The following is a 24,515-nucleotide window of genomic DNA, read 5'->3' on the forward strand; positions in this document are numbered from 1 at the left end:
TAGATTAATATTGAGATGAATATAACGCAAGTTGCATCCATTATAGCCATATTTAATTGAATGTGTTACCACAAATAGGCTTCTACGTTTTAACTATCTGAGTGATTATTAAAACTTAAAAGTAATAATCACTCAATTTATACAATTTCATACCCAGGCCACAACGTACCCAAGCACAAACGGATAAACCCATTCTTATTCCTCTCCAGTGAAAGGATGGATGACCCTTGTGACATTATCTCAGACTGTGTGGCTCATAAGAAATACAGACTATTATATTAACTATTAGTAACTATTATAGCTGTACATTTGAGCAAACAATTATAATAGGCTTTTACTGGTTCCCAAAAAAAACCCTGCATTGCTCAAATCTATTTATTTATTTATTTATTTAATTAACAGTACGGGTTATGAATAATAATAGGCGGCTACTAATATGATAATGTAATAATTTACAGTGGGCTCGTTGTTTTCGGACAGAACGCAGCAGAAGCTGATCTGGGTTCATGCCAGCATCAGGACCACTCGGGCCGCGTCCTGTTACCTTCATCAATATTGTATCGCAGCCACGCGTCGCTTCAGTATAAAGCCAGGATAAACATCACTATACAAGTTTCTTTACGCGTTTAAACTTTTTAATTGCAGTCTGTGGTAGATAATGCTCATTGGATCTACAGTAGTTATTGCGTGATGACTTGTGGTCCTACTTATTAAAGACGACGGTCCTCGGAGCAGCTGGTCTGGGCCAGAGCCACGTGTGGAACTTGTAAACCGTGAATCCGTGGGAACTGAACATATGATGTAGGCCTGCATACTGCATTCATCATTGGTTGGGGACAAATACATACGTGCACGCGCACTAACATTGAAACACGCGCGCACAAACACACGCACACACACACACACACACACACACACAATATGTGTCGTGGTTCCTGCTGTTTTGAGGGGAAAAAAAAATCCCACTCCATCATCACCGTGCATAATGTCGCCACATTTGGAAATAAAAAGTGCAAAGATTGATGAATGCATAAACATATAAAACATTTAGGGTTTCAATATTTAGATATATCTGGATAGGCCTACTGCATGCAAATAAACTCAATTGCAGCTTTTTTAAGGGTATGCAATATTTTACAAAAAGATATCATCCCAGTGCAATATTTAATGGGTTTTTTTGGATATTATAAACTCTTGAGAAATAAATGTTCATACATCACATACAAGCTAACGCGCGTCAACAAGAAAGTCAGGCAGGAAAGCTATCTGTGCGTCTTGCTATGTGAGTGTGAGGGGGAGTGGGAGTGGGAGTGCCTTGTTGTACTTCGGCTGTCACTTGATTGCTTTAGAAAGCTCGCTCGACGTCGTAAAGGGGCCGTGCCTGTCTGCCAGGTGGACACTAACCTCCCCACAACCAGCCTCCCGCACACACACAGCGCTCCAGCAGCAGCGATAGGAGGGTTGACAGCGTTGGATCAGTGCTGCAAACCGCACGTTTGCTCTCACTATCCAAACTGGATTTCCTTCTAACCTGACGGCGTTATTATATGCTGCAGAACCGGGGACGTATCTTCTCACAGTAAAGGTGAGTTCGGAAATCCTAATGTGATGTTCGCAGCCATCCTGAAGTTTTGCAGCCAAGATTTGTTCTTACAGTTTATCAAGTAGTCTATTAATAATTCCGCGAATACTGCAGCATCCTGAAGCCATTATTTAATGGTTATTTTTTATAATAAAAAAGTAAATACAGTGGGCTATTTTATGTGTAACACTAGCTTTGAAACCTACAATTAAATAGCATTACATTTAAGTGATTAATTAATGTTGAGCGTCTTTCAGAAACAAATTTTCATTGTGTCCACAGACTTTAAATAAGCATCGGAGCAACGAAATTACACATTTCGTCGGCCTTTCTGTCTGTTTCTTGGCATATGCTCAATTCGCCTACATAGGCCCACAAGGGGCGACGATTCCACATTAAACTCAAAAGTTGATAGCCTCTAAAACTCTATATATTTTCAGCCAAGGGGTCAAAGGATGGAGTCAATACCTGCGGGAAGAGACTCCAGCTCCTCGCCCTCCTCCAAACAGGAGCTGTCCTACCCTAGCTCCAACCACCTCAAGCCCAACCAGGTCAGCGAGACGGTGCTGTACGGAATACCCATCGTGTCTCTGGTGATCGACGGCCAGGAGAGACTGTGTCTGGCGCAGATCTCCAACACGCTGTTGAAAAACTACAGCTACAACGAGATCCACAACCGCCGCGTGGCCCTGGGCATCACCTGCGTGCAGTGCACCCCGGTTCAGCTGGAGATCCTGCGGCGCGCCGGGGCCATGCCCATCTCCTCCCGGCGCTGCGGGATGATCACCAAGCGCGAGGCCGAGAGACTCTGCAAGTCCTTTTTAGGGGCTCACTCGCCCCCCAAACTACCCGAGAATTTTGCGTTCGACGTGTCCCACGAGTGCGCGTGGGGCAGCCGGGGAAGCTTCATCCCGGCGAGGTACAACAGCTCCAGAGCCAAGTGCATCAAGTGTTCCTATTGCAATATGTATTTCTCCCCAAACAAATTCATTTTCCATTCGCACCGCACGCCCGAGTCAAAGTACACGCAACCCGACGCGGCCAACTTCAACTCCTGGAGGCGACACCTCAAATTAACCGACAAGAATTCCGCAGACGAGGTTGCCCATGCGTGGGAAGACGTTAAGGCCATGTTTAACGGGGGCAGCCGCAAAAGAACCCTGCCCATGTCCGGCCCGGAACCCGGCTCGTCGCTAAAATCCCACGGACCGCGTCTTTCTCCGAGCTCACCTGAGATCCCTCCAAAGATCCTGCGCTCCGATGACACCCGGGGCGGCATGAACATAACCACCGCGCGCAGCTACCCCGTGATCCCGGTGCCCAGTAAGGGCTTCGGGATGCTACAGAAGATCCCGCCGCCCATCTTCCCACACCCGTATGGATTCCCAGCCTTCGGCCTGTGTCAAAAGAAAGAGGACAGCCTACTGGGAGAGCAGGCCAAGCACAACCTATCAGGCGTCCTTTGGCCCGGTACCAAGGAGAGCGCCTACCATCCCTTCCCCATGTTCTGGCCCACCGCGGGGAGCCTCCCCTTGCCGTCTTACCACCAGTCACCACACAAACCGCCCTCAGAACTTTTGTGCCCCCCTAGACCCAGTGACATGGACTTATCCGAGCACAGTGACCGAAGCACCAACACGTCGAAGGACAGCCTGATCGACAGCGAGCGGTGCTCCAGCACGCAGTCCGCGCGTAACGACGAGGACAAGTCCGGGGACGAGGCGCGCACCATGGACGGGATGACCCTGGTGCCGAGGAAGATCAACTACGTCTCCGCGTTCAGACCCGTCATCAAAGACCCTGAAAGCATTGCGAAACTCTACGGAACGAGGGGAAGCTATAACAGTTCGCGTAAGGGATACCTATCGCCAGATTTTCTTAGCGAGAGCTCCAGCTACCGGTCCGCGTCCCCCTGCGTCGACAGCGACGGCGAGCCAGACGTGGACGTCGAGACGAATAATAAGTCACCGGAGGACGAAGATTCGCGGGGGGCGTCCTCCCTGTGTCTGCGCGCCCTCCCCGGCCAGAGCCTGGCGCACGGCCTGGCGCACGGCCTTGCGCATGGCCTGGCGCACGGCCTCCTGACGAGCGACGCGGAGCCCAAAGCGGCCCCCCGCGGGGACACCCAGAGGATGAGTGGACACGTTGCGCAGTCGTCGGAGAAAGATGTCCAGAGCAAATCGTTACCAGAGAACCACGTAGCCACATCTTACGCCGAGGTGAGTTGGACACGTTTGTCTCATAACTATTTTTATTTTATTTTACGGTTAAAGTTTGAGGTTCAGGCTGTTTATTTTATTAAGGCCTTTGGTGCCAAGGGTGTAGCCTTATCTGTGGTCCACATTCATAAAAGTCTGAGATTGTATAACCACTCATTTCTCCATAAACGACAAAATTATTTAATTTTGCTTGATTTTTATTTGTGGAGCTTGAACAACTATTTTGTGCGTTAAGGTTTATACTCCTGAGAGGGAGGAGGTAGGCCTACAAGGAAACAGCCCGTATCACTTCAGACCCGCCAGCTATCAGAGAGGACTTCTCGCATCAAACGGTCAGACCTTTGGCCTCATGGATCAACGTCTACCAAACACAGGTCGAACAGGAAGAAGTAACACCGCTTTATTCTCTCCATCAGACGAAGGCTCCAATAAAGAAGAGCCATCTTCCACCGTGGAGGAGGTGGAATCCAAGTCCTTCAGTGAACCAACCAGCGACGAATCAGACGAGGGTGAGTCCCATCAAGGTGATGAATCTCAAGCCTCGATTGAATACATTAAGGCATAACTGGTTTAGATCTAACTCGTTTCCTCTGTGGTGGTTTCCAGGGAAAGAGGCCACCGCCAGGGCTCCGTCCGCACAGAAGGACCAGGAAACACAGGCAAAAGGTAAGACGGTAGGTTAGCCTTTATTACACATATTAGTTATTATATCAGTCAGGTCAGTCAGAAGAAGATGTCTGGCCGCGATAATGACCATAATGATCATATTGAAAATAATTATTATCATGATAATAGGAATAATTGTAATAATAATAGTGATTAGAAAATATATGATATTAATAATAATAATTGTACATATTATATGAATAGGCCTTATATTATTGATGATGGTCGTAGGCCTACACATTATAATGAACCTATTTTGGACATTGACCGACCGTAACATTAAGGAGAATTATCTTTGGTATATTTTGTCCCGAGCCGCAACTCTCATTTGATTCCTTCAATTATTCTCCTTATGAAGATTAATTATCACCTTACACCAAATCAAACCACACCGCAAACGTTATGCGTGAAGTAATCTCCAGTTACAGTAGGCCTAACAGATCAGATTCCTGTTTCAGTCTTTTTTTAAGAAATATGCAAAGGACCACAAAATATAGATCATAAGCGCAGACTGATTGTGTTGAAATCAGCCAGGGTTCACAATAACACTAATTTCTACAAATTATCTAGGCCTACAATTGTTTTATTGCCAAACCGACTAAAGCACTTAACAACATAACAAATTGCGCAACCAGACCAATAATTGTTGATCTTGTCTGTTTCTGCAGAAGAACTTCAGAAACAACTTATGGAGCAAGTTGAGCTGAGGAAGAAGCTTGAGCGGGAGTTTCAACATCTTAAAGGTATGATGGTTTCCTCTTATTACACAAATTATTTTAATGTTTTCTCCCGCTGGTACATTCCTAACTAAACGGTAGAAATTATAATCATAATAATGTGCCACGGAAAGCAGAGGAGTTCAGTTAAAGAGTCCAGCTTTATATTTCATCTCGCTCTAAATGTTTTTTTATTTCAGAAGTTTGGTATGCGTTTGCGAAATGCACACTTATTAACGTTAGGTTATCGTTGATCATTCCCAAAATGGCTTTAATATGACATTTTACAAATTGCAGTCTAAACTGATATAAAACGCTCTGTGCAAGGGATTGGATAAATGTTTTATAAATGCTGTGTTGTCTGTAAAAGCACTTTGTAAAGTCTATTCAAAAGCTATATATAAATAAATAAATATATTTATATATATACATAAAAGCATAAATTATAGTTATTAAGTAATAACAACAATAACTTAATAACCATAACTTATGGTCATTATAATTAGCCGTGACCATATATATATAGTAGGAATATTTGACTATGGCATTGGGTTATGTCCACTTCTTAGTTGGACCCTACAAATTCATACAAAGTTGTATGCCAGCTTGCCTGCACGTTGTCCAATACAAATATATCTCTTCTCTTTATGAATCAGATAATTTCCAAGATCAGATGAAAAGGGAGCTTTCCTACAGAGAGGAGATGGTGCAACAGCTGCATATCGTCAGAGGTGAGAAAAATAATTGAACTGGTTGACAGACAATAGGCCTACTTGCATTATTATTATTTTTAGGTTTCGCTATTTGCCTATTGTCCAACCTCCTTGATGATAGACTACATTAAAAAATCAGCAACAATCTGCTTTATCTAAAATATAAAATGGACCAAAAAATGAATACTTGTTATGATATTCATTTAAAAATGTCTGAGGATGTTATTAAGAATCATTTAGATATCTTATATTAATCTAATCTTATAAAAGATACATCAGCATGCATGTCATTAATGCTGTTTTCATTGGCCTACTTTCTTTGACATGCTCTTATTTCAATATGTTGTTGAAATTGTGCAACCAAAAATATTTTAAACATTTTTAACTACGTTTTCCGTATTTTTTTTTCGAATGAAGAATTGCCTTCCCCATTCTCCTCTTAGCACTCGTTTACACACACACACGCGCGCACACGCACGCACACACGCACACACGCACATACGCACACACACAAACACAGGCAAAGACAGGCACATAGATTAATTCATTCATTAATTTATGCCATTATCCCTTTCTTCCTAGAAGCTCACGACGCATTACATCATTTCTCCTGCAAGATGTTAACTCCACGTCACTGCGCGGGTACTTGTTCCTTCAAATCCCCCCTGTTGCCCCCGTGAACCCGGCAGTAGAACACCAAATAAACACCAAAATATTGAAACAATGGACCTACATTCTGTGTTGAAAAAATCAAGAAACATTGGGAGGGAAAACAAGCTTGACAGAAGCCCGCTGTTGTGACTGTTTGTGTTGTAACTGATTGGAGCATATTGGTTTGTGTATGTATCGGTCAGAACCCTCCCCTTCATGAGGTATTATTTTGTTGTAATTTAATATACCATCTGTTGATTATATTTATTTTGAGGCAAAGTGCAATGACATTATATGTACCCAGTCATGATGATGATGATTATTATTATTATTATTATAGAGTTATAGAATGTAGAGCCTATCCAGTATTGTGAATTCTCCTCTTACTTTCGTTGTCCTTTTCATCTTTATAATATACATATTTTGGATGTTATGCACTTTAAACGAGTGATGAAAATAATGATAACCTACGTTTGTAAATAAGCGTACATGTGATGAACATTAATTTTTACAACGCGCGGAAAAGGGTTTGCTCTTATATTGTAAACACCAAATTGTCTAAATGATCTGCTTATTGCGATGATCACCAACTGATTCTTCCTAAAGTAGCCCTTTGGTTCGTATAGATATGTTTTGACAACTAATGAAATTTTGATTTTAATAAAACAAATCTATATGTCACTGCGTGCTTTAAAGTCCTTTCCCTGACTACCTCAAGCTCTTTCAATATTAATTAATATTAATTATTTACTTTATCATTAAGTTTGCATTTTGTTCATTTGTTTATTGCAATTATTTGTATTGATATATTATAGCAATCAATATGTGTAGGTATGATGTTATTATGACATGATAGTGAGTCATGGGGTAATGGGTAGAACTGCCTAAGGTCTGCTTGATGTCTTTGCTAAATAAAATTAATTAAAGAGTGGGCCTAAATAAAACAATATAGACATAAATGGGCAAAGACAATATGTTAACTCCAACCCATAGGTAACTACAATTAAATGCTGAAATGTCTCAATTATGGCCACTTAGACGGAAGGATAGTTCCTTTGCAGCAAGACGGCGACATCTAGTGGAAGAAGCGAGCACTGCGCCCTCTGTCCAGCGTTGCCAGATTGGGTCAGATTTCACGCCCAATCTGGAAACACTGACTGCACCGCGCTGCAGCCAGTGTTGCCAGATCTGTTGACAAATCTGTCCCAAACTGGCAACACTGCCTATGTCCTCTCCATGCTCCTCTCTTCGTCCCTGGAGGGTGAATATTGCGCATGCGCACCCAATGTAACAAGATGGCGGAAAGTGCGGAACTGAAGGTATAGCGAATCCAAACATTATATTTGATTTATAGATTATTCCCATATTAAAGCCTCTATTACCTCTCACTTAAGCCATCCCCTCGATGATGTGTGTTTTATTATACAGCAAGCAGACAAATAAGATGTGAATTTGATTTAGGAATAACAATTAGCTTGCAGGCTAGCAAGCGTTAGCTTTGTTATTGTTACCCCTATAACGTCAGGCAGCCTTTCGATTTAATCTATCACCTGCGTGTTGTGTGCTTGTGTATTATATGTAATGTTATACGTGCTTTAATGTGTAAATTATGGATTACCATCGCGGTCTTTTTCAGTCGATTGAAGGCTTCGCTAGCTGCAACGCCATAGATGCTAAAATGGGCTCTGTCTATTTTCTGGAGCTGGATCACTACTATCAATCTGGCAAATGACTTCGGATTGAATATAGCCTGTTTTATGTGTTCATACGATATCGAATTCGAATCAAATGTGTATCATCTCTGCTCATTGATGGGAGATGGTCATTGATGGTTATATTTTGGTCATAACACCACTGCTCCACTCTGTGTGTGTTATTGAAGTGATGGCTGGGTGATTCATTCAGTCTTCACTAGTTTTCCCACTAGTTCGAACTCTTAACTGTTGCTTTAAATTGCTTAACTGTAATGCTAAAATTCTCTGAACTCCCATGGCCAATCACTTAATCTAGTCAGGATCTTGGTATGTTTAATTCAAATGTCATTTTTAAATCAGCTTTCTTTGAGAGACAAACCCTAATTTCCCAATTAGTAATGCTCATTTTTTCTTTCCACCAGCAAATGGTAATGAGCCTACGAGTTTCAGAGCTCCAGGTGTTGTTGGGATACGCAGGACGGAATAAACACGGGCGAAAACACGAACTCTTGACCAAAGCCATTCACCTCCTCAAAGCCGGCTGCAGCCCCGCAGTGCAGATGAAAATCAAGGAGCTTTATAGGCGCCGCTTCCCCACCAAAATGGTATCGCCACTGGACCTCGCCCTGCCCACTGTCCACTCCTCTACCAGCCTACCGACTGGCCTCACTCAGTTGGGGTTTGACAGCCACGGGGCTCCGTCTCCTCTGCTCCCCGTCTCCCTACTGGGGCCCAAGCACGAGCTGGGTCTGGCTCACCTGCCGTCGGCTCTGCACCCGGTACACCCTGACGTTAAGCTTCAGAGACTGCCATTCTACGACATGCTAGACGAGCTCATCAAGCCAACCAGCCTGTGTAAGTCCACGGCTCTGCTTAGCAGTGAATTAGGGTATGGGTATGGGACACGCAAAGAGAACTGAAACCACAGATCTCCGGATTGGCCTTGGGGGCAAACCAATGCCGTAGCTGATAGTATAACAGTTAGGGTTTCAATGGTACTTTGCCAGCATTGAATCATATGTAATTGCCAAGATCCATTACGAACCAATACCTTTTGCTCTAACAGTTTTAGTCGGGGTTCATTAGAACATAATGATTGACATAATACGTTTTCTTTCTTTTAGAGACATCTAACATGTGGTGTGTCACCAAAGCAGAAAACTAAGTAGCTATTTTTATATATATGACATGTTTGTGTGTTATTTGGTGGTGGATCTTTGTATGGGATATTTTCGGACAATATAGGTGAACTCAGTCATGCACTATCCCCATTTCCAATTTATTTGTTTCGTTTTAAAGCCTTGCAATATATTAGGGCTAATATTGAATCTTATCAGATGATATGATCTTAATGGTTAAACCCACTTGAGAATAATAATATCCACATTTAACATGATCATAATTATCAGTTTGGTTGTTATCAGTTAATAGTCAATGCTTAAATCAAAGCTTTACATGTATCCAAGGCAGAAGTGTATACACTATTGCCTTGGATACTTAAGAATAATTTCTTCTTTCTTCTGTTTCGATCAGGGAAAGAACGATTCAGTTTGAGTGTTCAATTTGAAGTATGAATGTATATATCTGGTTGGATATGTGGCTGGTCATGCCAGCAACTAGACAAGTGTGTGCCTTCTGTTGACATGGTTTTCTTTTGTTTTTGTGATGAATTTGTAGCCTCTGACAACAGTCAACGATTCCAGGAAACATGTTACGCGTTTGCACTGACACCGCAGCAAGTGCAGCAAATCAGCAGCTCCATGTAAGTGTGAAAGGAGCTTACTGAGGGAGTACTGCACACAGACCTGCATGTCATTCAAACCAACCTCCTTCGAGCAAACATTTATCCGTTCATTTATATTTATGTCATGGTGTTTGCCCAACGCAATTGTTTCACGCCAGGAATATGCCTATTCAAAATCAAATAAGGGTATTATATGCAATAATGCTTATATGTTTGCAATTGATGTTAACAAATCGTCTAACTCATATTTCACTTCTTTAGGGACATCTCTGGTACCAAATGTGATTTTGCGGTTCAGGTCCAGTTACGGTAAGCCACAGAGTGTTTTCCTGGGGGGGGGGGGGTCTGCTTCAATGTCTTCAAAAAGACCTCGACATACAGGCATATCAAAACATGATTACGCACAATTCAGCCTCTCTGACATTGTTAAAAAACGATCTCCATAGATAACATATTAGCATAGCTATGCAGAATGTATTTTTATTGCTGAACATTCGTCTCAGGAGCCAACACCCTAGTGTGCTGATTGTTTGAGCAATAAACGGTATCTGATAGCAAAATAATACTAAACAAACACCAGAAAACTGAGCTTCTTGAAGATAATTATATAGATAACAGAGGTCACAGCGGCTTATTTTGATTGGCTCAATACAATCCAGTACTTAATGTTCGGTATATGATAATAACCATCCATTGGATTGACACGGCGCCTTTCAATGGTCCGAAGGTGGTGGTTTGGGTCAACACCTACAGGACTTAACCATCTTCTATGTTAATGATTTGGGGACTTGGCATCATGTATTTTATTTTTGTAACATTTCATCACACTGCATCTAGAGGATCATGCAAACTACCCGACACGGTCCCAAACAAATGTGGTCAGAGGCAAAATGACAACAATAGGGTGTCAGTGGTTAACTGCTAAATTGTTGAACCATGTGATAAATACAGTTTTCAAAATCTTAAGGCTTCCAAATGATCAGGTGCTCCTTATTATCGTTTCAAATATCCTGTACCAGAAAATAAGTCTTGGCTTGATCTAGGATAATGATAGCTGGGTTATATGCGACATCACATATCATCACAAACATGGAAGAAGAAAAGCATTTGATAACCAAATGTTGCCTCCTTCCCTCCCAGATTTTGTTTATCAGAGACGAGCTGTCCCCAGGAGGACCATTTCCCTCCCAACCTTTGTGTAAAGGTGAACGGAAAGCCCTGCACCCTGCCGGTGAGTGTTGACCGTCGACCACCACTGAGCATGCACCTCGTCCACTACCATCTCTTGTGTCAGTCGTAGGCAATGACTGGTTTATGTATTTATTTTTTGTTTACTGCAGGGATATCTCCCTCCAACCAAAAATGGAGTGGAACCAAAAAGGCCCAGTAGGCCCATCAACATCACCTCTCTGGTGAGGCTGTCCACCACGGTCCCCAACACCATCGTGGTCTCATGGACCTCGGAAATTGGCAGGGTATGGAGACACAAAGTGAAAGCTCTCATCCAGACAACTGCAACACGGCGTGTGTGTTTGTGTGTGAGAAACATGAGAGTTGTAGCGACACAGTTAATGCATTGTTGTCCTCTCTGCGTCTCCTCCTCAGAGTTTCTCCATGGCTGTGTATTTGGTTCGGCAGCAGACGTCCACTGTGTTGTTGCAAAGACTACGGGCCAAAGGAATCAGGAACCCTGACCACTCCAGGGCTCTAAGTATGTGGGGGCCGCAGTCCTGACATCTCGTTTCTACATTATCAACAATAACTATCATGTTATAAACTAGTAATGGAGCTGAAGAGTTTAACTTTTTCTGCCTAATCAATGATGCTCCAAATGGAAATACATGTGTAACACTGTTTTACCCAAACTTTTTTTTAGTATTTTAAAGCCTGGTTCCCCACTCTGTATCCCACTTGATTTGTTGGTTGGGTGATTCATTGTGATCTAAACAATGTTCCTCTCACATAGACTAATCTGCCAAACGTTTTATTCTGTTTTCTCTCACAGTAAAAGAAAAGTTAACCGCTGATCCCGAGAGTGAAATCGCCACAACCAGTCTACGAGTGTCGCTCCTCTGTCCAGTAAATCCCTTTTCACCTGGTTTAAATCATAGCTCTTAGATAGTGTGTTGCTCGTAACAGGTAGCGTCTGAGTGACTGAAAATAGACCAAAGAATGTCTCTAAATATCTGTGTTTCTTACCTTTAGCTGGGGAAGATGAGGCTGACCATCCCATGCAGAGCGTTGACGTGCTCACACCTGCAGTGCTTCGACGCTACGCTGTACATCCAAATGAATGAGAAAAAGCCCACCTGGGTGTGTCCCGTTTGTGACAAGAAGGCCCCCTACGAGCACCTAATAATAGACGGGTGAGCCATGGCACCCACCCACTCACTCTCTTGTCTCATTGCATAACCAGTGGTTGTTGGGAAACTCATGACACCTAGAAAGTCATTGGTTCAATAGCGACAGCTTGACTGGTTCAATCAACCAAACCTTGTTTTCCATAGGCTTTTCATGGAGATCCTGAATAGCTGCTCAGACTCTGATGAGATTCAGTTTGTTGAAGATGGGAACTGGGCCCCTATGAGGTCAAAGAAGGAGGTGCAGGAGGTGTCTGGCTCCTACAACGGTGTCGACTCGGGTAAGAATGTCGGCAAATGTACCGACCGCCCAACACTGATGCACTGTGGTTGTTGCTTTGTTTGTCTGAGATCCTTGTGTCTCTCTTCCTCTCTCTCGTTAGATTCGGCTCGAACCGACAGCTCGGATCAGAAACATGGTTCCAACCATGACAACAAAAAGGTAGACGTGATCGACCTGACGCTGGACAGCTCCTCAGAGGAGGAGCTGGATGACGAGCCCCCTCCCAAGAGGCCCTGTCCCTCGCTGTCGCCCCAGTCTCCTCCTGCGACCAAGGGGTGAGTCCCTTCAGTGGCAGGGAGCACTGCTCTCTCAGGGCACCTTCCAATGCTTTCCCTCCGTCCTGCGGCGCGTCCCCACCGTCTAATTAAGCCGTTTCTTTCACCCCTTTCTCCAGAGTGTTGAACCTCCACTCCCAGGCGTCACCTGTGAGCCGAGCTCCCAGCATGCCCCCTGTGGAGACCAGCTACATTCCACCTCCTCCACCTCTCATTCAAGACTACCGCCATTACTACCACACACCCAGTGACCTGCCAGGTATGTTTCTCAGATGGCTCAGATTACAGGCACGTTGATTTGCATTGCAAAATGATCTCCAAGCTACCGAGACTGATGATCTCTCCTTCCAAAGAATATCAACCAATGTTTTTTTATGATTGTTACAGATTTAAATTTCTTCTCCTTTCTACAAGGCGACAATCAGGTACATGTCCTCCCTTTACAATCCCGTTCGTATCAACCACACACCGTGTCCTAGCCCATCTCGGTCCCAGCGTCTCTATACCTATGTGTTAACGTCTCTGCCGTGTCTCCCTCCCTGTTCTCTCCGCCCCCAGCATTACAACATGGTGATGGCGGCCGCGGCCGCGGCGTCCGCCTCCACCTCGGAGGACCATGACCTGCTGCTCAACCGCTTCCTGCCCTACGGCTCGTCGCAGATGTTCCTGGAGCAGCCGTCCACGCCGGGCAGCAGCACGCTGGCCGCTACCAACGGTGGCAGCAACAGCGGCAGCACCAGCAGCCTGGTGTCCTCCGGCAGCCTGCGGGAGCGCGACAAAGACCGGGAGAGAGACCGGGACCGTGACAACCACTCCATCTCGGGCATGTCGAGGTCGTCAGCGGAAGCGGCGGCGGCGGCGATGTACGGCTCCATATCTGACGTTATCTCCCTGGACTAGAGCCGCAGGCAACCAGACACACACATGCGGACCCGGAACACACATGGGACCGGATACACACACACACGGATCCGGACACACACAAACACACAGATCTGGACACACACACAAACGGACCCGGAAACACACACACAAACGGGACGGGACACACAAACACACAGACCCGGATAAACACACGGTCCCGGAAACACACATATGAGGCTGAACACACACACACACACACACACACACACACACACACACACACACACACACACACACACACACACACACACACACACACACACACACACACACACACACACACACACACAGGGCTGAACACACCCACTCAAACCCGGACACATACACACGGACCCGGATAAACACACACGGACCCGGACAAACACACACGGACCCGGACACACACACGGACCTGGACACACACAAAGACCCGGGCGCAGACACACACACACACACACACACACACACACACACACACACACACACACACACACATGGACACACACACACGCAGACCCGGACGCCAATGACAGAGGGGAGTTTGTTTGTAAATAGAGGAAGAGGATGTCAGTGGGAGAAAAAAAAAACTGCTATGTACAGAGAGGAAATCTATTTTCAACTTGACTTATATGTATATAAAACCTAGGACAAATCCTGTCAAGTAAGTAAGTTACTTCGATTGATATTTTTCTGTGAATACCGAACACTTTTACACACCTCTTCATGTGGTCCTTTGATTATATTGTACCTTTTGTACCTGGTTTTTACGGTTTTATTTCAATATCTCATGTCAATGGCATTATTTCTATATAAGATGAAGTGTGAGGAACCTTATGTGGGGACACTTTACGGACATGCTATTTAGATTGAAGAGAAAATGGGCATTGGTACACATTCGCAGGTGGCAGTTCCCTGCCAAACAGAATGTGTGATGCAGAATGTGTAACGCAGAATGTGTCCTTCTTACTTAACCTCTGTCAAACTCATTTTTACTACCATCACATTTTTCCTGCAGACATTCATGCTGTGGTTTATTATTTTTACGGAATTATTTATGATGTAAGTTATGTTGGTTGTTTGCTGTCTAATAAGCATTCCCTATGTCCCAGGAGTTGTAGCCACTAAAACCGCTAAAGGTCCTACTGTTTCATATCTCCTCAACATAATATTTTAAGATCACTTTGTTTGCGCTGCTTTCTGTCGAGTCATACGGCTGTGTATTTTTCCATGGGAACATCACATTCTTACAGAATTGGGATTTACACTGTGGAATCATGCATAATAGAATAACCCAGCTTCTCTTTTGTTGGGATGTGCAAAAACAAGTGGCCAAAAACCTTTTGGGCCATTGTGTTCATCTGAGTTAATCCACTTGAGTTGTATTTATGCTTAAAATGTCACGGTAGCAAATTAGTTCTCTGAAACGCTAGTTACAGTGGGAGGATATTTGATCAGACTTTGAATCCTATTAATTGTTGTTGGCCTAACGATGGTCCTAATTCTCCACCTTCTAGTCATCCTGAATGCATTATTTAATATCCACCACACTTGCTTTGAGTGACATGTAATTTGTAGCACATGCGCATTACATGCATTTAAGACTTGATGCATTGTTTTGGCTTTGCATGTGTTGCAGATTTGGTCCTTTGGAATCGCCTGAAATCTCTACTTTCACCTCTGCTCTTACTTTGAGTGGATGTGAAAGGAATAGCCTACCTTTTGTTCAGTGTCTGCAATAACCTAAAAATAAAGAATCAAGTTAAATGTGAATGCTTTCTTCATAAGTGTATCACAGTACATTTATGCCCAGAAGATAACATCTGGCCCTCATCATACAGTTAGGATTATTTATTATCATATATATTTTTTTGCATTTTGTTTGATTTGTGGATATGCATTGCTGTCATTGTATGATATTTCTTTTGTAATTACATAATTAATGCTATTTAAAAAAATATTGTTGCTTGACATGCATTGTACATTTTTCGGTTCTGTTTTCTGTCTGTTTTACTATCAAAGATGTCAGTTACACGATGGAGGCTTTGATCATTTTGACCTGCTTCAAAGTTCAACTGTGCTGTTTGATATTTGTAAGAATTAAACAAATATATAAAAACACATTTGTAGTTGCTTTAAGATGTGCACCACTTGACATTTTATTTTCCTCTGTAATTTCATTACTTCAAGTAGAATACAGTAGCTCCTATGTATTGCTATCTTTCTCTATCTATACTTATGAGCAGTGATTGATTAAAGTACCGTATAAAAGTATAAATACTTTTAAGAACAGTGATTACAGTACTTGATTTATTATTAAGTGTGCAGAAGAGAGACCACTAGTTGTAATACGATCTGTAGCTATACATTTTTGGGGTGAAACTCATGTCAGTATAATATGAAGCCAAACATCTTCCAAAAGGGAAGTGAAATAACATTTGCACATTCTGGAACTAGGGCATTGCTATCAGTACCCAGTTTATGAAACACATAGTGTGAAACATTTTCAAGGGTGTCAACATGAAACATTCAGAAGGGAATGTAGTTTTATGTACTTCAATACCATATTTTAAAGGAAACAACTTAGCATACAAATGATTATACCATCATGTATTGGACATTACAGCTGATGTATAAGTATGGAAGCATATATGTAGCAAAATTGAAATGGCAATGCAATTTGCAATTCAATAAGTCATTACATTATGCAATTGACAATTCATTATGCAATTTAATAAAATTTGTCAAAATGTTATTCTATTTTTATTGTTATAACTTTTGCAAATTTTATTGAGGATTTCATTGTCACTTTGCATATTCAAATACACTTTGGATAACGTATTTACAAATTACATTGTTAAATTGCATAATGAATTGTCAATTGCGTAATGTAATGACTTATTGAATTGCAAATTGCAAATTGCATTGCCATTTGAATTTTGCTACATATATGCTTCCATATATAGGGACCGGCCTATACTGTGGCCCATGTGAGTACTGCACCAGACCTTTGTTTTCAACCTGTCCCGTCGCACTGCTTAAGCGTCATCGATGGGCGTGACGTATTAGCGCGGCGTCGTTACTGACTAGAACAGGAGCTGGCGATGCCTGGATTTGATTTTTCCGCTATTTTGCTCGTTTAATCTGTGAATGGCGCCGAAACAGGACCCTAAACCTAAATTTCAAGAAGGTAATTATCCGGACATTCAAGGGTTTAATGGTCCGGTGAATCGCAGCACCAGCGGAGGGTCGCACGCCTCGGCCCCCTCGGTGATGGGGGTCCTCCCGCCGCCCAGAAGCTAAACGGGTGTCGGGTTTTTTTCTCTATAAAACGCATGGCGATAGGTTTTTCACAGCGATTATACACAAACGGAATGTTTCGTAACGATGTCCCTGGTTGCCCTGGTTTTAAAACATCGGGGAGATAACATGTAGATCCGCGATCTTCTAGCGTGCAGGCTATCAGCTAGCTCCCAGCAGCACCCAGGCCCTATGCTCTACCCTTATGGTAAAACTAAATGGACTGCATTTATATAGCGCTTTTCTAACCAGCAGCCACTCAAAGCGCTTTACACATTCACGCACCCATTCAAACACCGATGGTGGTTTCAACAATGCAAGGCGACAGCTAGCTCGTCGGGATCAATTAGGGTGAGCTGTCTTGCTCAGGGACACATCGACAGTCAGCTAGGAGGAACTGAATGTCGAACCAGCAACCTTCCGGTTACCAGCCAACCCGTTCTACCTCCTGATGCACATGCCGCCCATATATATACACAGGGTGTGATTTGTGAAAAAACCAGAGGGGGGGATAATTTTGAGAAACATTTTAAAATGTTTCAAAATGAAGACGGACCCTGTGTATTTTGGTTGTTAATTATTACGATGTAATGGTGAAAATACTTTGGGTGGGGGGAATAATTTTTATCCCCACCGAGGATAAAAATAATTCAGCAGAGGGTAGGACGTGTAAACCAGAGGGGGGGATAATCCCCACCATCCCCACCGGCAAATCGCACCCTGTATATACACAGTATATATACTATATATACGCCCCTTATAACGTTATAACTTCATTATTTTAATGGTGATGGTGTGTGTGTAGTGGATCCTCTGGGATAGTTGGCGGATGACCAAGCAGCAGGTGGGCTTTAAAGATCGTCACCAATCATTGCGAAGTTCTCACTTGCACATTTCAGTTCATTTGACTGTAGCATCTAACGTTATGGATGGGTGGGGTTGTTGGTTCCCACTGTGCTTTGGGTACCATTGTGCAACGCTCACTTTGGCAGCACGTTGTCTGTTTTGATCATGTTGTTTGATGCCTGTTGTTGCTACATTAACCTTTTGATCATCTGTTTTTAGGTGAAAGAGTTCTCTGTTTCCATGGGCCATTGCTTTACGAAGCTAAGGTAGGCTACAGTGGGGTGTCTTAATTATTTGCATTTATATGCACCAAATCTGTTATTCTGTTTGATTTAAGAAAATGTAAACAACTGTTCTCACTTTTCTTTGCAGTGTGTTAAAATAAACGTCAAGGAAAAGCAAATAAAATATTTTATTCATTACAGTGGATGGAATAAGAAGTAAGTTCTCACTGAGATTTGATGCAAGCTCAATGTTGCATAGTCGGCCTAGCTATTATTTTTATTGTCTGGACATTTTTTACAGTTGGGACGAATGGGTTCCTGAAAGTCGAGTGCTGAAGTATGTTGACAGCAACCTTCAAAAACAGAAAGAGCTTCAGAGGGCAAATCAGTAAGTTTTTCTCTTTTTTCATTGCTAATTTAGTTAACAAATCTGAAGGCTCAAGTTTGATTTTCTCTGGCATATGCGTCCGACCCCCCTCCCGTTCAGACAGATTACAATAGACCTGTTCCGGGCCTTCCCATTCACCACCCTTTATCTAATGTGGGGCCTGTTTGATACGATTATGAACAGAGAAGCGCCTACCGCTGTTGCCGCTGCTGTGTCACACGTTATGCTGCTATGATTGGTTGTAGATCTATCCATTTGCGTCCAGGGGCTTTTTTTAGTGGAACCATATGATAACACCCCTTGGAAATTGAAAATTAACTGAGGGGTTCCAGACTAATGCTCATTTGTGAATTGACGATTCTTAGGTTATCTCTTCGTAGTTTTTGGAAAGGGTTTCACAAGCATAAATTAGCATATGATTAAGGAAGTTCTGTACATGGACCTTCACTATAATGAAATATGCATCGCTATACTTATGACGGTAATTCTAGATCAATATATTCTTCCTGTATATGACGTGTCATTAATTCCTTAACTTGTCTTTTGAAGAGACCATTATGTAGAAGGGAGGATGAGGGGTGTAGCACCGAATAAGAAGATTCCTGCAGCCGTGCAGAAAAACGATGTGTAAGTATTCAAGTCTCTCGTGTGTTTACCTCTTTTGCCATCAATGTATCATTCTCCTCACACAGGCGCGTCACTGCAAAACAAATTCAGCTTCTGTATGTTGTTATTGTAAATCTGTGTATTACTGAGCTATTTTTTTTTTTACCCTTTAGGAAAACCAAAAAGAACAAACTGAAGCGTAAATATGTTTTTTTTTGTTATTCACAATCATAATTATTCAAGAGTCAAGATTGCATTATGGAGGAATTGTCTTTTTAAAACCAAATGCATAAACATAGAGGTAGTGCATATTAATAATAATTAATTCCACTTATATTGCACTGGACCTTAACAACACATGTTAACATAACTGTAGATGGTATAGTTTAATGTACCAGTACTGACTACCATGAGGATTTAGTAAAAGTAACTTTCTGCTTTTAATCCCACCAGCCCCAGGGGCCGGAGAAGGCACGAGTTCTGGGGGAGACCAGGCCCACCCACCCAGGAAGAAGAGGGCCCGTGTGGATCCAACCGTCGAAAGTGTACGTATACAATCAGTGGTCCAACTGCATGTTCATCTTCAAGTTTGTCTCTCGTTTAATTTCCTGGATTGATCTTTCCGTGTTGAAATAATTCAATACGATCATTATTTACTTTCTGTGTGGTTCTGATTTTATACACTATATAATGTCCCAAAGTTGTGCCAATCTCCACTTGAATACGGTCATCTGTCAGGGAGCGTTGCTTGAATGTGTTCGTGTTTCTGCAGGAGGAGACATTTATAAACCGAGTGGAGGTGAAGGTTAAGATCCCAGAGGAGTTGAAACCCTGGCTTGTGGACGACTGGGACCTGATCACGCGACAAAAGCAGGTCAGTCCTGGATGTGTCTTCGGATTTTATTGTGTTTAGTTCATATAGTTTGTATACGCAAAATCAGGATTTTAACCGCATCTTCCTGAAAGTGCCTGTGTCTGGTCCACGCCCTGTGTATTGGCCACGCCCCCTTCACCCCAAATGCAAAGACATAGTGAGGCGTTTAGTCTTGTGACTTGACTTGAGACACGATGACTTGTCTGTGTTTATTTTATGTTTGGGTTTAAACATTACATATAAAATATTTAAAAATTTAACGTTGTCAATGCACACATGACAAGTGTCTCTATAATGTAACCCTATATGCGAGCGCACAAGGGGAACAGCATTGTCATGATTGAATGAATATAATGAATGTGCTTTTTTTTTTCGTTCACATTTATTCAACTGAATATCAATAATTTAGAATGCTATAAAAATTGTTGTGAACAGGTTAGATATATTGTGGGTGGGTACTAGTACGTTCTCTTTACTAGACCTTCATAATGTAAGACAGCAGTATCATTGGGTTGGGAAACAAGATGATTGACTTGCCTTAACTACAGACTCTACTTAAAATGACTTGTGACTTGACTTGCCAAAGCAAAATGTAATCGGGACTTGCTTGAGACTCGGACCAAATGATAGTCATATGACTGGTACTATGGGCTACCAACTGATAATGCACTAGGTGCTATTCGCTCTGAAACATCTCATTCTCTCAGGCTGAAATGAAATCTTAATTTATGATGTGTTCTAGCTATATTGACATTGATCCAGGGATCACTTGCACAACAATCTCAAAGGTGTTCTCCTCCTCCACCAGAAATCACATATTATAGCCCTTGTAGTTGTGGAGATATACTCTGTTTACCTAGCCCAATGAAGAGGTTAATGGATGCCATTCATATATTTTTCTTAGTTTTCATTCTCGCAAAAAAACGAATGAATATATGCATCTACATAAAGTGACTTGTTGTAAACATTAGTTAAACTTGCCCTTCATCTCACCTATTCTCATCTTGCTTCTTCTTTGCCTTTCAGCTTTTTCATTTGCCTGCCAAAAAGAATGTGGAAGCAGTTCTTGAAGATTATGCAAACTACAAAAAATCAAGAGGAAACTCTGACAGCAAGTACAAATGCCATTTATTGTTTTACATTTATCTTTTTTTCATCGTTTTTATGGAATAAAGACATCTGTGCTATCACTTATTTTACTAGATTGTGTTTAATCTCATTTCCGTTTTGATTGCTGCCCTCGCTCCCCTCCCCCATGTCCTCTTGTAATTGTCTTCCTGCCCTGTGCGCATGGCTAAAAATACTACAAATCTTGTTTGCTTTTTTAAAGGTGCTTTACAAATTAAGTTGATTTAATATCCGTTTGTGTCATGACCTGGTCACCTTTTCTTCCCATGAATGTTGGCCTTCAGAAGATTACACGCATGATATTTAAGTCTTTGTTACTGTTTTTGAATATGGCTTCCATTATGGGGAACTCGGGCTCTGATTGGTCGTCTCTACCCTTCTATGGGTCAGCCCTTGGCACAGCCACGGAAATATGAACAAATGTCCTTGTTACCTTTGCGTTTGAAAAATGTATTTCTCAGTTCCCTCCTTTTAGGAATGGTGTGATCTTGTATTCAGACACCATGTAATGGTTAAACCATTATATCTTTAGGTTAGGTCACTCATTGTTCTTAAAGCACTATCCTGCATGTGTTACACATTCCGATCTCTATCAGGTTTAGGAGATGGAGCAAACCTAAGTAGAAGTTCCTGCATGCTGATGAATAATGTGCCTTTCCTCTGCCCAGGGAATTTGCGGTTAACGAAGTGGTGGCTGGTATCAGAGAGTATTTCAACGTGATGCTGGGCACGCAGCTGCTGTACAAATTTGAGCGGCCGCAGTATGCAGACATCCTGGCCAACCACCCCGATATCTCCATGTCCCAGATCTACGGGGCTCCCCACCTACTCAGACTCTTCGGTACGCACTACGCACACACCTCCTCACTTTTTCTGTCAACTTTCAAACACAGGGAGGCCAAAATGATCCAGAGACCCCAACAAACACATCTTCCCTCTTGACACATTTGGAGGTGGCAGCCATATTGAAAAAATAATGTAAAATGAATGTAGGATGCCTAACTGGGTGCCACTAAACGTTTATCCAAATCAAGTGTTGACATCTCTCCTTGTGGTTGTGAACAGTGAGAATCGGAGCGATGCTGGCGTACACACCCCTAGACGAGAAGAGCCTGGCTCTGCTGCTCAGCTACCTTCAGGACTTCCTCAAGTAAGCCCTAGTTCACAAACCATGCTCTCGTACTCTCCATGTTACTAGCATGCAACGTCCTGGCACTTAATGTACGCCCTTATTGTGTGTCGTACGTCCTGGCACTAAAATAGAGTACTTAGCTGTGTATCATCCTATCCTAGCTTTCTTTGTTGTACACGGGGAATGGGTTAACCTAGCAATTGTAAGTGCTTGCCTCTTGTTTCTATGAACATCCTTACTGTACCAAAAGCGACAAAATATAATTTCTCCTTCTTCTGACAAATGTACTTATTGTAAGTCACTTTGAAAAAGCATCTGCTTAATGCCCTCAATGTAAATGTGCTAAATCTTTTCCCTGCGCTCCATTCCAGGTACCTTGTAAAGAACTCGGCTTCGCTGTTCAACGCCAGCGACTACGAGGTGGCCCCGCCCGAGTACCACCGCAAGGCAGTGTAGGGTCAGTGGAGTCATGGTGTCATGGGGGTTACCAGAGGACTTTATCTGAATGGAGGATTTCACTCGAGGGGGACCATTTGTATTTGGTCTCGGAAATTGAGTTGTGATTGGAATAGAAGGAGAACATTTCAAGATCTAAGGCCAATCCAGTGAGACAGAAATCATTAACTGTGATTTGGAAAGCTGCACAGAATTGCTATTCCCACATTGGTATGTTTTTGAGTACCTTTGTTGTTTGTTGTTTTTATGACACCTGTATTTCCTGGTTTTTACCCAGATCTTTTGAAAAGAAAATCACTTTGTTTCGTCTGTTTTTCATTTGGTCTTGTTTCTAATGTTTGCTAAAATTGTCATGTTTGCTGTTGTCGTTTTATAATAAAAGTTCTTTTGTTGTACATTTTATGTTTCCAATTGTACTTTCCTGAATTGGAGCACATTTGCTCATGTTATCAAAGGCAATTAGCATACAGGAAATGGCTTTAAATCCTTGAAAGTCTCACCACTGACCAAATTGCTATCGATAAATGGGTCATTTTTATAATGCGTGCATTACAACACGGAGAGAGGCTGGTTTAAGAAGTACGTTTGGAAAGAAAGGGAGTTCTCCTGGGGCTGTATTCAACCTCAAAGCCTTTTGCTTAATGGCTCGGAAGATTTATGTTGCGGAGCGGCTGGATGTTCCCAGAGCCCCAGGGATTATGGGACACCTCTGGGGTTTCCCGACGTCTCCCCGTTCTCGGTGTATTTACTGTGCTGACTTGGTCTTTGTTCCCCCCTGGGCTCGGTTGGAGAGGGCTGGAGAGTAACACTCCTGGTACTGCTGGTGGTATTTCATAGCCCACTGATTGAAATCAGGTGGTCTGCACAGGATATCCAGCTAGGAAGGAAGAAACCCAATAGGCCATTGAAACCCGACCACAAACGAAGCCCTTTCTTCTGCACAAATCCATTCATAGGATACTCCTTGTCCCTATATACCTCTCCCTTATTATGAATTGCTCTGAGTCGGGACAACAAGACTAAATGGCAGTGGCAGAGCTGGTGATTTGTGGTTGTCTTTCACTGTCAACGGTTCCTAGTCTTGGCCTGGGCAATTCTGTTTGTTCCCAATAGGAATTTCCTGCGATCCTATTTCCAGGGACATAACCAGGAACATATGCCTGCATTTCCCATTTTGTCTTTCGTGCTTTTCCTGACCTCAATGTTGCAGTTAATCCCACTAGATAGACTGACAGGAAACATGCACCACCATTAAAACATTCAAATTAATGTCTTCTCTTGGCCCATAGTACATCCTGCTTTACAGAAGTGGCAATTTACATTTGGGAGTGATTTGCATCTTCCACACATTACAACCAATATGATAACCAAATTGGCCCATGTTTTAAATTTGTTGAAGTAAGCAAGACTTCCTTAACATCTTGGTGCCACCGAAGTTTGGGCTGCGACTCCATTAGTGAAAGGCACGTGTTTGGGAGAGTCTGACATACTGCTAACACAAGACCAATCAGGCAGTGTTGAACGTCACAAAGCGAGAAGAGCTCAGAGAACAGACCAGAACCAACCTGGTCTTTTTGTAGGAAAATTACCGACATGGATGCCAGAAACTACTCAGGTGTATAATTTCTACATTAATTTTCAGGCAAGATTATACAAAGAAATGCAGTGTAGTGTTGACGCCACTAGATGGCAAGATTTCACACACCGGTTAATGCAGTCTAGCACTACAAATACCAGCAATACAAATACATTAAGGAA

General features: G+C 42.6%; 3 protein-coding genes across 3 annotated transcripts; all 3 read left to right on the forward strand.

The window, feature by feature from the left end:
- Positions 1 to 2,037: 2,037 nt before the first annotated feature.
- On the forward strand, positions 2,038 to 6,576 carry skor1b (SKI family transcriptional corepressor 1b; the record flags this gene model as incomplete). The annotated part of the gene is made up of 7 exons (XM_079742871.1): positions 2,038 to 3,801; positions 4,037 to 4,133; positions 4,218 to 4,310; positions 4,408 to 4,467; positions 5,136 to 5,210; positions 5,840 to 5,914; positions 6,479 to 6,576. 7 exons carry the CDS (start codon positions 2,038 to 2,040, stop codon positions 6,574 to 6,576), a joined length of 2,262 nt encoding a protein of 753 aa, XP_079598997.1.
- A 1,245-nt stretch (positions 6,577 to 7,821) lies between these two features.
- Positions 7,822 to 15,900, forward strand: pias1b (protein inhibitor of activated STAT, 1b; the record flags this gene model as incomplete). The annotated part of the gene is made up of 14 exons (XM_079744125.1): positions 7,822 to 7,866; positions 8,664 to 9,096; positions 9,919 to 10,003; positions 10,247 to 10,294; positions 11,126 to 11,216; positions 11,326 to 11,460; positions 11,591 to 11,696; positions 11,991 to 12,064; positions 12,191 to 12,351; positions 12,493 to 12,626; positions 12,729 to 12,903; positions 13,023 to 13,162; positions 13,291 to 13,328; positions 13,462 to 15,900. The coding sequence occupies 14 exons, from the start codon at positions 7,822 to 7,824 to the stop codon at positions 13,801 to 13,803; spliced, it is 2,007 nt and encodes a 668-aa protein (XP_079600251.1). The 3' UTR covers positions 13,804 to 15,900.
- Positions 15,901 to 16,872: 972 nt separating this feature from the next.
- On the forward strand, positions 16,873 to 23,152 carry morf4l1 (mortality factor 4 like 1). Its single transcript, XM_079743301.1, has 12 exons — positions 16,873 to 16,993; positions 18,169 to 18,215; positions 18,322 to 18,389; positions 18,475 to 18,561; positions 19,111 to 19,188; positions 19,341 to 19,366; positions 19,621 to 19,712; positions 19,940 to 20,041; positions 21,068 to 21,156; positions 21,838 to 22,010; positions 22,235 to 22,319; positions 22,673 to 23,152. Exons 1-12 carry the CDS (start codon positions 16,954 to 16,956, stop codon positions 22,755 to 22,757), a joined length of 972 nt encoding a protein of 323 aa, XP_079599427.1. The 5' UTR covers positions 16,873 to 16,953; the 3' UTR covers positions 22,758 to 23,152.
- The last annotated feature ends 1,363 nt before the right edge of the window (positions 23,153 to 24,515 follow it).

The sequence above is a fragment of the Pollachius pollachius genome (assembly GCF_949987615.1).
Source record: "Pollachius pollachius genome assembly, chromosome: 9".
NCBI classification, from domain to species: domain Eukaryota; kingdom Metazoa; phylum Chordata; class Actinopteri; order Gadiformes; family Gadidae; genus Pollachius; species Pollachius pollachius.

Coding starts and splice junctions, on each gene's coding strand:
- morf4l1 (XM_079743301.1), top strand. CDS start 16,954: ATGGCGCCGAAACAGGACCCTAAACCTAAATTTCAAGAAG. Junction 18,390..18,474: donor TACAGTGGATGGAATAAGAA/GTAAGTTCTCAC, acceptor CATTTTTTACAG/TTGGGACGAATGGGTTCCTG. Junction 19,189..19,340: donor GCCGTGCAGAAAAACGATGT/GTAAGTATTCAA, acceptor TTTACCCTTTAG/GAAAACCAAAAAGAACAAAC.